Source organism: Nicotiana tabacum, chromosome 16, assembly GCF_000715075.1.
Source record: "Nicotiana tabacum cultivar K326 chromosome 16, ASM71507v2, whole genome shotgun sequence".
NCBI classification, from domain to species: Eukaryota; Viridiplantae; Streptophyta; class Magnoliopsida; order Solanales; family Solanaceae; genus Nicotiana; species Nicotiana tabacum.
This window is the reverse complement of record NC_134095.1, coordinates 50,861,167-50,875,346: the sequence shown is the minus strand read 5'-3', so window position 1 is coordinate 50,875,346 and position 14,180 is coordinate 50,861,167. Positions and strand designations below refer to the sequence as shown.

General features: G+C 39.8%; 1 protein-coding gene across 1 annotated transcript; it reads right to left on the bottom strand.

The window, feature by feature from the left end:
• Positions 1-553: 553 nt before the first annotated feature.
• Positions 554-1,789, bottom strand: LOC142170230 (uncharacterized). The gene is made up of 3 exons (XM_075232086.1): positions 1,677-1,789; positions 1,198-1,317; positions 554-1,112 (listed from the first exon to the last, which is right to left on the bottom strand). The coding sequence occupies exons 1-3, from the start codon at positions 1,787-1,789 to the stop codon at positions 554-556; spliced, it is 792 nt and encodes a 263-aa protein (XP_075088187.1).
• Positions 1,790-14,180: the final 12,391 nt, after the last annotated feature.

Below are 14,180 nucleotides of genomic sequence, written 5' to 3'. Positions count from 1 at the left end.
GAGACCTCAACTTGTTCACTAGCCTGAGGATGATAAGGGGCTGACATCTTGTGATTGACACCATACTTTGCAAGCAGAGTGTCAAATGCTCTACTGCAGAAATGAGAACCCCCATCACTGATGATTTCCCGAGGAGTCCCAAACAGTGGGAAGATATTTTTCTTGAGAAACGCCACCACACTCCGGGCTTCATTGTTGGGCAACACCACGGACTCAACCCACTTGGAAACATAATCAACAGCCACCAGAATATAATTGTTGCCATATGAACTCATAAAAGTCCCCATGAAGTCTATGCCCCACACGTCAAAAATGTCAACCTCAAGAATAGTGGTGAGAGGCATTTCATCCTTCTTAGAAATTCCACCAGCTCTCTGACACTCATCACATCACTTGACAAGCTCACCAGTATCTTTATACAGAGTGGGCCAACTAAAACCACAGCTAAGAACATTTAAAGCAGTCCTCGCCCCACCATGATGACCACCGTAGGGCGAGGAATGTCAAGCATAAAAAATACTCATTTGCTCCTCTTCCGAAACACATCTACGGATCACACCATCGTTATAAATCTTGAGAAAATAAGGCTCGTCCAGTAATAATCCAAGTTATCCCGTTTAAGCTTCTTCTTTTGGTTAAAAGAGAGCTCACTCGGAACAATTCCGGTCACAAGAAAATTGGTCACATCGACGAACCAAGGCATACTATTCAATGACACTGAGAGGAGTTGTTCATCTGGGAATGCATCATTAATTTCGAGACCATATTTGGGTCTCCCCTCCTCTTCCAAGCGGGATAAGTGGTCCGCCACATGACTTTCAGTTTCTTTCCAATCAACCATCTCTAGGTCAAATTCTTGAAGCAACAAAGTCCATCTCATCAATCTAGCTTTAGAGTCCTTTTTGGTCATCAAGTAATGGAGTGTCACGTGATCAATATGAACAATCACTTCGGCACCCATGAGATAAGGCCTAAACTTTTCCATTGCAAACACAATTGCTAGTAACTCTTTCTCTGTCACCATATAATTGACTTGGGCATCATTCATAGTTTTGCTTACATATACACCGAATGAAACATCTTGTTCACCCTTTGCCCCAAGATCGATCCAACTGTAACATCACTAGCATCACACATGAGCTCAAATGGAAAGCTCTATTTGGGGCGGTGATGATGGGAGTGACAGTCAATCTATACTTTAGAAGCTCAAAAGCTTTCATGCACTGACCATTAAACATAAACTTTGCGTCATTTCTAACAATTTGCACAAAGGATTCACCACCTTGGAAAAGTCCTTGATGAATCTTCGGTAGAACCCTGCATGCCCAAGAAAGTTACTCACTCCTTTGACGAAAGTAGGAGGAGGGAGTTTTGAAATCACTTCAATCTTCACTTTGTCCACTTCGATACCATTCTTTGAGATCTTGGCCGAGGACAATGCCCTCCTCGACAATAAAGTGGCACTTTTCCCAATTAAGCACTAGATTTGTCTCCTCATATCGGGCCAACACTTTGTCAAGATTAACCAAACATTCTTCAAAAGGGTCACCCACAACACTAAAATCATCCATGAACACTTCTAAGAACTCCTCCACCGTGTCAGTAAACACCGCTGAAAGGTAGCCGGTGCATTACACAAATCAAATGGCATCCGGGAAAATGCAAAGGTACCATACCGAAATGTGAAGTTGGATTTATCCTGGTCCTTTGGTGCAATAATAATCTGGTTGTAGCCAGAGTACCCATCCAAAAAGTAATAGTAGGAACGCCCAGCAAGTCTATCCAACATTTGGTCAAGAAAGGGCAATGGAAAATGATTTTTGCGGGTCACTTTGTTCAGCTTCCGGTAGTTCATGCATACCTTCCATCCGGTGACGGTCCTAGTGGGGATCAACTCATTTTGATTATTTGTGACCACAGTCATACCCCCTTTTTTGACACACATTGAATCGGTGAAGTCCATGAACTATCCGAGATGGGATACACAACCCCTGCATCTAGCCATTTGATAACTTCCTTCTTGATAACCTCTTGCATAGCCTCGTTCAACCTCCTTTGATGTTCCATGGAGGGTTTGGCATCATCCTCAAGTATAATATTGTGCATGCAAAAAGCGGGGCTTATCCCTCGAATATCATCTAGAGTCCATCCAATTGCCCTCTTCCTTCTTTGAAGCACCTCAAGGGTAGCATCTACCTGCACGTTAGTAAGGCAAGAAGAAAGAATAACAGGTAAAGTTGAACAAGGGCCCAAGAATTCATACCTAAGGTTTGGAGGTAAAGGCTTCAAGTACAATAAGGGAGGTTCCTCGATTGAGGGCTTTGTTGGTGGAGTCTTTCTGTTCTCAAGATCCAAGGAAAGTTTACGGGGCTCATAGGAGTAAGAACCCATTCCTTGCAAGGCATTGACATACTCGACCAAGCCTTCATCCTTGGTCACATCATGGTTCAACAAACAGCTTCCAAAGGATCCTCCATATTGATCATGGCACTCGTGTCATCAACTATCACCTCCGCCACCAGATCCACAAAAGAACAAACCTTAGTACTATTTGGCTGCTTTATTGATTTGCACACATGGAAGACAACATTTTAGTCACCCACCCAGAAAGTGAGCTCCCCTTCTTCCACATCAACCAATGCCTTCCCTGTTGCTAGGAAAGGCCTTCCCAATATTATCGGCATCTTATAGTCAAATTTACAGTCGAGAATCACAAAATTAGCAGGCAAAATAAACTTGTCAACCCGGACAAAGAACATCATCAATAATACCAAGTGGCCTCTTCATTTTTCTATCCACCATTTGCAATCTCATTGAAGTAGATCTCGGTTGACCAATGCCCAAAGTTTCAAATACGGGGTAAGGCATCAAATTTAAACTTTCTCCCAAATCACACGGGGCCTTTGCAAAATCTGCACTACCAATGGTACATGGAATGGTAAATGCGTCGGGATCTTCAAGCTTTGGAGCCATCGAGTGCACAATGGCACTCACTTGATGAGTCATTTTGATAGTATCATAATCCAGAGATCTCTCTTTAGTCACCAAGTCTTTCATAAACTTGGCATATCCCGATATTTGCTTAAGAGCTTCCACCAAGGGCATATTGATCGACAAACTTTTCATCATCTCAATAAACTTCTTGAACTGATTTTCATTCTTCTGCTTTGCAAGTCTTTGAGGTTATGGTGGAGGAGGCCTTGGCAAGGGAGCCTTGGCTTTAGGCATCACCGTTTTCGGTTTGTCTATTACGTGTTCCCTAGACGGGTTTACGTCATTTTGAGTCTCCTCCTCATTGTCATGAATATCAATCCTCACCTCACCATCCAATTTCTCTTTACTCACTTGATCATCAACTATAAAAAATCATTGTCATTTTGCACTTCAACATCATCACTCACAACTTCATTTTGCTTGGAGGTACCTGATTCACCACCTCTACCGCTCCTTGTGGTCACCGCCATTGCATGGCTAGTATTGTTCCCACCCTTCAGGTTTACTACCGTGTCACTAGTTAGTTCCCCCTTAGGGCGAGTGTTCAAGGCTTGCGAAATCTGACCATGTTGCACCTCCAGATTGCAGATAGAAGTATTATAGGACGTCAATTGGGCATCTAAGTCGGTGTTCTTCTTCATCATTTGCTCAAACATTGACGCAATCCAGCCCATCTCATTGTTGGAAGAGCTAGGACCTTGGGACGGAAATGGAGGCAGATTGTTTGGTTGTTGAAACATTGGAGGCCTTTGAAAACCCGGCCCCCGATTACCATTATTCTAACCTCCTTGGTTGTTTTTGCCACCCCAATTCCTATTGTTACCCCAATTCTAGTTGTTGTTCCCCTAATTGTTGGAGTTGTTGTTGTTATTGTTCTAACTTCCTTGGCCCTGGTTGCCCCAGTCTGATTATTCCTTTACGATCTCCATTGTTGTTTTGGAGCATTACCTCTTTGTCCTTGATAGTTGTTGCATACAAAACCTATTCACTTTGCTCACATTACCCATCATCCTGTTTGTAACCACTACTACCTTGCTCATATTGATCTTGATTACCTTGCATTTGTTGCCCATGTTGTCTCCTTTTGTTTACCAATAGATAAACGCCTTCCATTGTGTTTACTTGCTTTGGTCCCTGAATCTGCTGAAGTTGTGCTTTGGCTAACTGGTTCATGGTTGTTGTCAACTCAGCTATGGCTTGTTCGTGGTCTTGAAGTTCCTTGTGATGGTTTATGACACGAGGGTCCCCTTGAGGAACATTTGCCCGACTCTACCAAGCTGATGAAATGTCGTCCATCTCATCAAGAATCTCACAGGCCTCAGCATAAGGCAACTTCATAAAATTACCCCCTGCTAACTAGTTTACCACACATTGTTTGGTCGTGTTTATACCCGATAGAATGTCTGTTGGATCGTTACTTTAGTCATGTCTTTGTTGGAGCATTCCTTGACCATAGTTCTATATCTATCCCAGATTTCATGAAGGGGTTCATTTGGTTCCTGTTTAAATGCTAAGATTTCATCCCTTAATACAGCCATATATCCCGGTGAGAAAACTTGGCTATAAACTTGTCGGCCAACTCACCACGTAGTGATGGAATGGTTGAGGAGTTTTTTGAGCCATTCCAAAGCTTTCTCTCTAAGTGAAAAAGGGAACAATCAGTCTCAATGCATCCTCCGACACATTTGTCTGTTTGCTACCCAACATTTATCCACAAAACGCTTTAAATGTTTATATGCATTCTGATGGGGAGCGCCTGTGAAGTACCCTCGTTGCTCCAATAAGGTCAGCATGACATTTGTAATCTGGAAATTTCCCGCCCAAATCCGAGGTGGGACAATAGCACTTGCGTGGTCGATGTAGCTTTTACCCGAAAGGTCGGGATCGATTTCCACAGGGAGTTAATATTGGTTGGGAGTCGGGTTTCTATCTAATCTAGCCATGCGTGTTTCTTTTAATTGCACTTCTAACCATGTTTGGATTTGTTACTATTCTACTTTTAATGCTATTGATTTCTGAAAATAAACTAAGCACAATATTTTTGTAAAGTTTTCTCAAGTGATAAAAAGCACTAGGGAAGTGACTTACACCTAGGCGAGTATCTAATGGGATCTAAAATTTAGCACAAGCTTGTTATATTTGGGGTCGTGTTATAACCTTTACACAAAATTACTCACTCTATACTTCTCGGTAATTTGAGTGACTTTGCCCTAATTGGATTTCACAAGCCCAATTGGGTGTTCAAATAATGCAAGTAAAATTGGCTCAAGTCGGGTATTACTATCTCTAGGTTTAACCTTTAATTGGGGCTATCAATCTCTTGAGTGCACCCCAATTCCTTGTTAGCCTAATTTTCCTAGACTGGTCCCTCTTTCTCAAGAAGAGTCTAAGTCATAAAGGCATGAATCAATATTTGCAACAACCAATTCTACAATTAAAGCATGCATCAAGCTAAATACCACTATCCCATAAACAATTAAGCCCTAAAATAGAAGAACCATTAAATACCCACACTAGGGTTGGGTCACAACCCTAGCTAATAGGTTTATCTACTCATAATAAAGGTAGAAATCAAAGATGAAGATGAAATATAAACCATAAAAGTTAATTACAAGAATAAAATTTAAGATTAATAGCTAAAGCTGCTCTAAAATTACTCTAAATGGTAAAATACGGCTGTTCAAGAGCTCCTCAAAACAAAAGATACCCTAAAAATATGAAAAAGATCTATTTATACACAGCCGAAATTACTGGACAAAAATACCCCTACGGAGGTTCCGCTGTCAGCGCAATACTGAGCGCCTCAGCGCTTGAACTTTTGCGGCAGCGCAAAAGCAAGTGCGGACCGCATTTCTTCCATTTTGGATTTGGATTGGGCTTGATTTTGTTGGGAGCGTAAAAGAGACCGCCTCAGCATTGTCTTCAACCACGGCCGCGTAAAATGTTCGCGGACCGCGCTCTTCATTTGTTCTCAAATTTCCAGGCCTCTGAATCTCTATTTCGCCCTCAGCGGAATTCTTACCGCGGTCGCTTCAAGAATTCCGCTGCCGCAATATTTCACTGCGGTCAGCGGTATCTGTTGTATCCCACAAATACCTTCTCTGAATCTCAATTCCACTAACATCGTAATTGTGGCCGCTTCAGCGGTGGACCTTCCACGGCCGTTCAACGTTTTTATGTCAGCTTTGAACTTGTGCAATTTTAACTCCTTTATGAGCTGGTTATGACTTTCTTGCCTCATTTTGACCAAACCCTGCAAACAAGCACAATAAGTTAGTTTTCGGGAATACTTTTACACATTTTTGCTCTAAAACCTAAGCAAAAGAGAGCATAAGATAGGCTAGAATCCGTAGTTATCAAGGGATTTGCATGTTTTCTAGGTTGGTAACTCAGTCCCAGTCTATACGGATTTTTCCTGTGTGGCTTTGAGTATCAACTCATTGAGGGGACTTCGCTCGGCCGTTGCTTACGGGGTAATACCACGTGGAGCATTTTCTTGGCGGGCTACTTTGATTGCGTGTGTTCGTTGTTCGCCTGTCTTAGAGGATACCCTGTTCCTGTTCCATTCTAAAAAAGGGAATAGCAAGCAAAGCTAAATGAAACTATTTGTTACCTCGACTGATTAGTTCATGAATGAGGGGGGAGCGACCGTGTTCTCTTTGTAGGTCTCCTCTCCGCTACTTAGGCCTGGGAAGTCCCTTCGACCCGGTAGGTGAGGAACCGAGGGACGTATCGTGGAATGGCTCGTCTGCTCCGTACTTGAATGTTGGCTCCAGATCTGGCCTTAGCGTTGTGCTTAGCCAAACCTTGGTACCTCATGGGCTAGTGGATCATCTTGCCCGTTAGGCTTTTCTCTTGAGTCCCAATTCGCACGAGCCTCGGGTGCATAAACATGACAAATGTAAGTTATACCACAAACATACATATGGGACTAGTTTATCATTTCAAAGAATTATACAACAGACGCAATTTACGAGAAGGAATGCAATGCACGTAAGGTATAGAGCCCCAGATCTGCTACTACAGCATGACGCGGTTTCCATATATAAATCGGTCATAGCCCCGATCTCACGCGAGGATACGACCTTGGTTAGTTTAGTTTCAAGGGCTTGCCTGTAAGTTTCTCAAGTCTACATACAAAGTGATAGGGTGAACCTACCACGAATGGGTAATAGAGCTAGGACCGAATTTAGATCTAAAGGAAACTAAGACTTTGGCTAGAAAATCCCCACAGACGGTGCCAAATTGTTTGACCTAAAATATTTCAAGTCTTTTTTCTAAACTAAATTAAATGATGAGAAGAAGGATAAATTCTATCCAAAGATAATTAACTCTAGATGAAAAAATGATAAGCAAGAAAAGTTAAATATGGTTAGGCTTCAGAATCAATTAAGACTTTGATCGAGGCCTACAATATGCAATGAGATAATATTCTCTACCACTCTGTGATGCCCCAAACCTGGGGAGTCGTGGTTGGCACCCGGTGTCGCATTGGCCTGAGCAAACCAACCTTTTTTTTTCTTTGTAACTATTATGGGCCAACATGGCCACAACTTGTAATGTACAACTGTAAGTAGAAAAATACTGTATCATTGAACCATTTTTCTTATAACATGAATACATATGGGCCGTCAAGGCCTCTAACATATTGTACAAAATGAACCTGTGTCTACAAAGCCTCTAAGATTATTTGACATCAAATGGGACAGGGTACCGGCCTATCCATAAGTCTATACATGTTCTATTCTTCATAATTAGATTGGTTGAAGAATCACATTGCTTAATGTTGTTGTAGGAATTCTATAGGAATTTGTAAGCAATTATATTGCTAAGGTGCTAAACTCATGTTTTTTGATTATTGGAACTTTAGCAACATAAAATTTTGTTATTCTAACGGAGTACGGTGCAATCTTTTTTAAGAACATCATACGGATTTTTCCTACTCCAGGTATGTTAAGGCTAAGCTCTTCCTTCATTTTAGCATGATCTCGTAATTACACGAGTTTGATAATGAGACATAAAGAAAAACTCATATCCTGGAATTTACATATATTTTCCTAGTCTTGTAAGTTACAATATTCAATTGAGTATCTCCTTCTTCCAGTCAAGAGAGAAGAGAGTCTATATATGTATAGTATTACAGTATTTTCATTACCATCGAGTTATAATCGATGGGCAGACCCCTATTGGGCAACCTCTGATCAGATGGTAAGTTATATATCGAGCCTACTATGGTCGAGCGCCTATGAGCAAGCCCAATTGGCCGAGATACAGAGCCTAGTATGGCCGAGCGCCTATCAGCGAGCCTACTAGGGTAGAGCAGTTATATATATACCGAGCCTTATAGGGCCGGACAACTATTTTACTTACTATATTGAGAGAGTTAAGTCAGTACCAGCAGGTAAGCATATCTTTAGATTATCTTTGACTTCCAGTTACTTCCAGTTATTATATTATCAGTTCAGTTTCAGCTTTCAATATATTTCCTTACATACTCGGTACATTATTTCGTACTGACGTCCCTTTTCTGGGGGCGCTGCATTTCATACGTGTAGGTTCATACAGACAGGCGAGTAGACCTCCTCATTAAGTGTTGCCCGAGTTCAGCTTGATCGATAAGCTCCATGCCTTTCGGAGTTGCCGAGTCTAGAGCTTTACGTGCATCTTGTGTATATATGTATATATGTTATGAGTAGGTCGGGGAGCTATTCCAATCACAGTATATCCACTAGTAAAAGCTTGTAGACATATCTTGTCAGTTAGTGCAGTATGTTGGGCTTGTAGGCCCAGTATGTATATTTTGTTGGCTTGTCAGTTATAGTAGTTATGACGGCCTTGTCGGGACAGCTTTATGTTGACATTTAGTTAGTGTTAGCCTCTATTCAGTTTTATATTTTGCTTCGCACATTATCTTGACGATAACATTGCTTCATAGTGCAAAGTAAAGGAAGAAAAAAGGCCCACCAATCCATCGACGTGACATATCTTCATTTACTCAATAATGATTATTACAAGTGAACAACAGGGTTTCGAGCTCTCACTTCTTTACAAGGTAGGCTCTCAAGTTCTTCCCTATTGTGAGTGAAGATATGTGTGATAATGAAACAGTCCCCCCTATCTTCAATCTCTCACCTAGTATTTATACCAAGTATTCTCATTTACCCAACGGTCCTTAACCAGGGTACCTAAGTCTTTTGACCGTACTTTAGATTGACCCTCTGAAACGCCATAACGTCTACTTTGCAGTGTAGGTCTTCTGAGTGTATGACCTCGGCCGTGTCCGAGGCACCCGCTGCCATATTGCCTCATAAATACAACTTTGGCTTACTCGACCCTTTGTCGTTCCTTTTTATGCGGATTTCCTTTTGATCAGATTTCGACCCATACACTTATGTCATTTCTTTAATTCTCGTCATGTTTTGTTCTTCAATCAATTCCCTTGAGTATGTTGCCAGATAGAATTTGAGAACAAATCTAGCTAAAAACTAAAGCTAAACTAAAGAGAGCTAAAGGATATTTTTCATTACTATCTTCCAATTGAGTACATATAAGGCATTTATTTATAAAAAAAAAAAATGCAAAAGAGAACTCTAGATAAATCGAAATGACAACATTATCCTAATAAACTAACTTAGGGTGCTAAAGAAATAAGAATAGAAAATTGGGACTAAACTGTAAAGGATAGAAATTACATAAATATGCTACTTTAGAGCTCTACAGTGGTATGATCCTTAACATTCCTTCCTCCTTAAAATAAACTTTGTCCTCAAGGTTAAAAGCATGAAAGGAATAATGCATTCCTTGAGTTTATGCTTCCAAAATTCCCATCGCAAGGAGAAAACAAGCACAGGGGGGATGGATGTCTTTTAATCCAATGTCATATTGGATCCGTGGTTATCCTGTATTTGTAAATAATAATTCTGGAAAAAATAAAACGTTAGCTTATAAACGTAAATTTAAATGCGACAGTAATTAATTCGAGCCCACTAAATTTACAGTGTTTCCTTAAGGAATTTAATCCCCTCCTAGTACCCAAGGTTATGGATTATTTCCTTCCAGGATAGAACGAATTACACACTGGTGTAGCAGTACTTCAAACCCCAGTGTTTCAACGAACACAAAGTTCAATAGCAAATCACACTTACGGATGCTTTGTTTGTAGTTTAAAACAATGCAGAATAAGGAGGACAACTCAGAAGTCGAATGGAAATTCTGAGAGGAAGGAATGCAAAGTATAGTCAATGTTGAATTCTTGCTGAAGAGAATATCATATTGCAATTCGTTTTTCCAGTGTATATCCAGTATATACAGAGTGTATATCCAGTATTTACAGATTATATATCCAGTGTATACAGAGTGTATATTAAGTGTATACAGAGTGTTTCGAGTGATTTTTCCGATGTATGCTTCTTTCTCTCCAACTTATGCTCTATTTATAGCAGTTATTTGAGAGAAATCCGCCCCCTCCATGGTGCAACAAGCACTAGGCTATCATGGAGGAAGCACTTACATGGTGGAATGTACACTTGCTTGGTGGGAGGAGCACTTGCATCATTGTGGGAGGTGCACTAGGCTGCTTATTGCTTAGTGTTGCAACACAATACACGGATTGGAAAACATCTATTACAAACACGGATTATATCACGTTAATATTCACTATTAACAAATAAATTTGGTCCAAAAAATTAATCAATCGATCGATCATTTGACCAAATCCGAATCCAAATCCAAATCCAAATCCCATTTCCCATTCACTCTAATTTTAAGACTATTTCATCTTAAACAAAAACTCAACAATCCCCCACATGAATGGGGAATGGCTATATCACGGAAGTATGCATGAAAAACTTGTGTGATTTGCAAACAAGGATTAATTGCATCTGGATAAGTAGGTTTCCCTTTGAACTTTCCGTAGTGAACTTATGTCGGATATACTCGGTCAATCGATAGATTTGATATCTTTGAACCGTCGAATTTTAGTGTATACCTAGACAACCATAAGTCACACAATCAATCCCTTAACTGTCTTTGGTTCTCATTGTTGTGTTCGTTTCAGCCATGAACACTGCCTGGTTTCATAAGTGCGTAGAGAATTGGCCTTGCAAAATTCTCCTTGAAGCGGCTAACACTTCACACTTACATAGGTGATTCCTAAACGTGTCATCCCATAGATACACTATTTGATATACCCTGTATCAAATTTAGAAATCATTAAAAAGCCTTAATGCTTTATCCTTGGTACTGAACATTGTCTCATCACGAGAATGGACTAAAATTTTTTGTTGACAATGTTGAACCGTCACTAATGACTTTGTTTGATCTCCTTGAACCTAGATCTTGGGATATCCAGTCTTCTAGGTAGAGTTACCGCCACAATGACTTGTTCTCGGCCATAGTCCCATTCCCCTCGATGATTTCTCAACTACCTCTCTAGTTAGGCCTTTTGTAAGTGGATCCGACACATTATCACTTGACTTTACATAGTCAATCGTGATAATTCCTCTAGAGAGAAGTTGCCTAACGGTTTTATGTCTTCTTCGTATAAGACGAGATTTACCGTTATACATAACGCTCACAGCCCTTCCAATTGTCGTTTGGCTATCACAGTGTATGCATATTGGTACCAACGGTTTGGGCCAAAATTGAATGTCTTCCAAGAAATTCCGGAGCCATTCAGCTTCTTCACCGGCTTTATCTAAGGCTATGAACTCAGCCTCCATTGTAGAGCGGGAAATACATGTTTGTTTGAACGACTTCCAAGATACCGCTCCTCCACCAATAGTGAATACATATCCACTTGTGGACTTCGAATCAGTTGAACTGGTGATCCAATTTGCATCACAATATCCTTCAATCACCGCAGGATATTTACTGTAGTGCAAATCAAAGTTTTGGGTATGTTCTAAATATCCCAAAACTCGTTTCATTGCTATCTAGTGAGATTGGCATGGATTACTCGTGTATCGACTTAGTTTACTTATAGCACAAGCTATATCTGGTCGTGTACAATTCATGATGTACATTAAGCATCCCAACACACGAGCATAATCCAATTGTGATATGTTTTGGCCTTTGTTCTTTGCTAGTGCAAGATTCACGTCAATTGGAGTCTTTGCAACTTTAAAGCCTAAGTGCTTGAATTTTTCAAGTACTGTCTTAATATAATGAGATTGTGACAATGCCAGACCTTGAGGAGTCTTTTGGATCTTAATCCCCAGAATTAAATCCGCAATTCCCAAGTCCTTCATATCAAACTTGCTAGTTAGCATACGCTTAGTAGCATTTATGTTGGCAATGTTATTACTCATTATCAGCATATCATCCACATATAGGCAAACAATGACTATGTGATTTGGAACATTTTTAATGTACACACATTTATCACATTCATTTATCTTAAAACCATTTGACAACATTGTTTGGTCAAATTTCGCATGCCATTGTTTGGGTGCTTGTTTTAGTCCGTAAAGGGACTTAACAAGTCTACATACCTTATCTTCTTTACCTGGAACCACAAACCCTTCAGGTTGTTCCATGTAAATTTCTTCCTCCAACTCTCCATTTAAGAAGGTCGTTTTAACATCCATTTGATGAATTTCAAGACCATACACTGCAGCTAATGCTACTAACATCCGTATGGACGTAATCCTTGTAACTAGGGAGTATGTATCAAAGTAGTCAAGACCTTCTCGTTGTCTATACCCTTTGACAACAAATCTTTCCTTAAATTTATCAATAGTGCCATCATCTTTCATTTTTCTCTTAAAAATCCATTTAGAACCCAAAGGTTTATTTCCAGGAGGAAGATCAACCAATTCCCATGTATGGTTGTTCAATATGGATTCTATTTCACTATTGACTGCCTCTTTCCAGAACAATGATTCCGAAGAATACATAGCTTCTTTAAATGTTCGAGGCTCATTTTCCAATAAGAAAGTCACAAAATCTGGTCCAAACGAAGTAGACGTTCTTTGATGTTTACTAAGTCTTGGATCCCCCTGATTAAATGTACTTTCTTTTATTTCTTCCCGAGGTCGTTTAGATCCTTCACCAATTGTACTTTCTTTTGTTTCTTCCCGAGGTCGTTTAGATCCTTCACCAAACGACTCACATTCCTTTTTATACAGATATATATTTTCAAAGAACTCAGCATTATCTGATTTTATAACCGTATTATTATGAATGTCGGGATTTTCTGATTTATGAACCAGAAATCGATATGCTTTACTATTAGTCGCATATCCTATGAAAACACAATCAAGTGTTTTCGGTCCTATTTTTACCCTTTTGGGTTTAGGAACTTGCACTTTTGCCAAACACCCTCACACTTTAAAATAATTTAAGTTGGGCTTCCTTCCTTTCCATTTTTCATATGGAATGAATTGTGTTTTGCTATGGGGTACTCGATTTAGTATTCGGCTGGCTGTAAGAACGTCTTCCCCCCACAAGTTCTGTGGCAAACCAGAACTTATCAACAATGCGTTCATCATCTCCTTTAATGAACGATTCTTTCTTTCCGCAATCCCATTGGATTGGGGCGTGTAAGGGGCTGTTGTTTGATGAATAATTCCATATTCTAAACATATTTGTTCAAAAGGAGATTCATATTCACCACCCCTATCACTTCTTATCATTTTGATTTTCTTGTTAAGTTGCGTTTCAACTTCATTTTTGTATTGCTTGAATGCGTCTATTGCTTCATCTTTACTATTAAGTAAGTAAACATAGCAATATCGAGTACTATCGTCAATAAAAGTTATGAAATACTTATTTCCACCGCGAGATGGTATTGACTTCATGTCACAAATATCTGTGTGAAGTAAGTCTAAAGGATTTGAATTCCTTTCAACCGACTTATAAGGATGTTTAACATACTTAGATTCCATACATATTTGACATTTTGATTTTTCGCATTCAAACTTAGGCAATACTTCCAAGTTTATCATTTTGCGCAAGGTTTTATAATTGACATGACCCAAACGTACATGCCATAAATCATTTGACTCAAGTAAGTAAGAAGAAGCTGAAGTTTTAGTATTAGTTTCAACAACTATTACATTCAGCTTGAAAAGGCCCTCAGTAGGGTAACCTTTTCCTACAAATATTTCATTCTTACTAATCACTACCTTGTCAGATACAAAAACGCACTTGAACCCGTGCTTTACAAGAAGTCCAGTAGAGACTAA

What these genes read in the sequence shown, in the direction of transcription:
- LOC142170230 (XM_075232086.1), bottom strand. Translation starts at nt 1,789, where the DNA reads ATGTTGGATAGACTTGCTGGGCGTTCCTACTATTACTTTTTGGATGGG. An exon ending in AAATCCAACTTCACATTTCG is followed by an intron (nt 1,318 to 1,676) that starts GTATGGTACCTT and finishes TTGGGCATGCAG; the next exon opens with GGTTCTACCGAAGATTCATC. An exon ending in AAAGCTTTTGAGCTTCTAAA is followed by an intron (nt 1,113 to 1,197) that starts GTATAGATTGAC and finishes GTGATGTTACAG; the next exon opens with TTGGATCGATCTTGGGGCAA.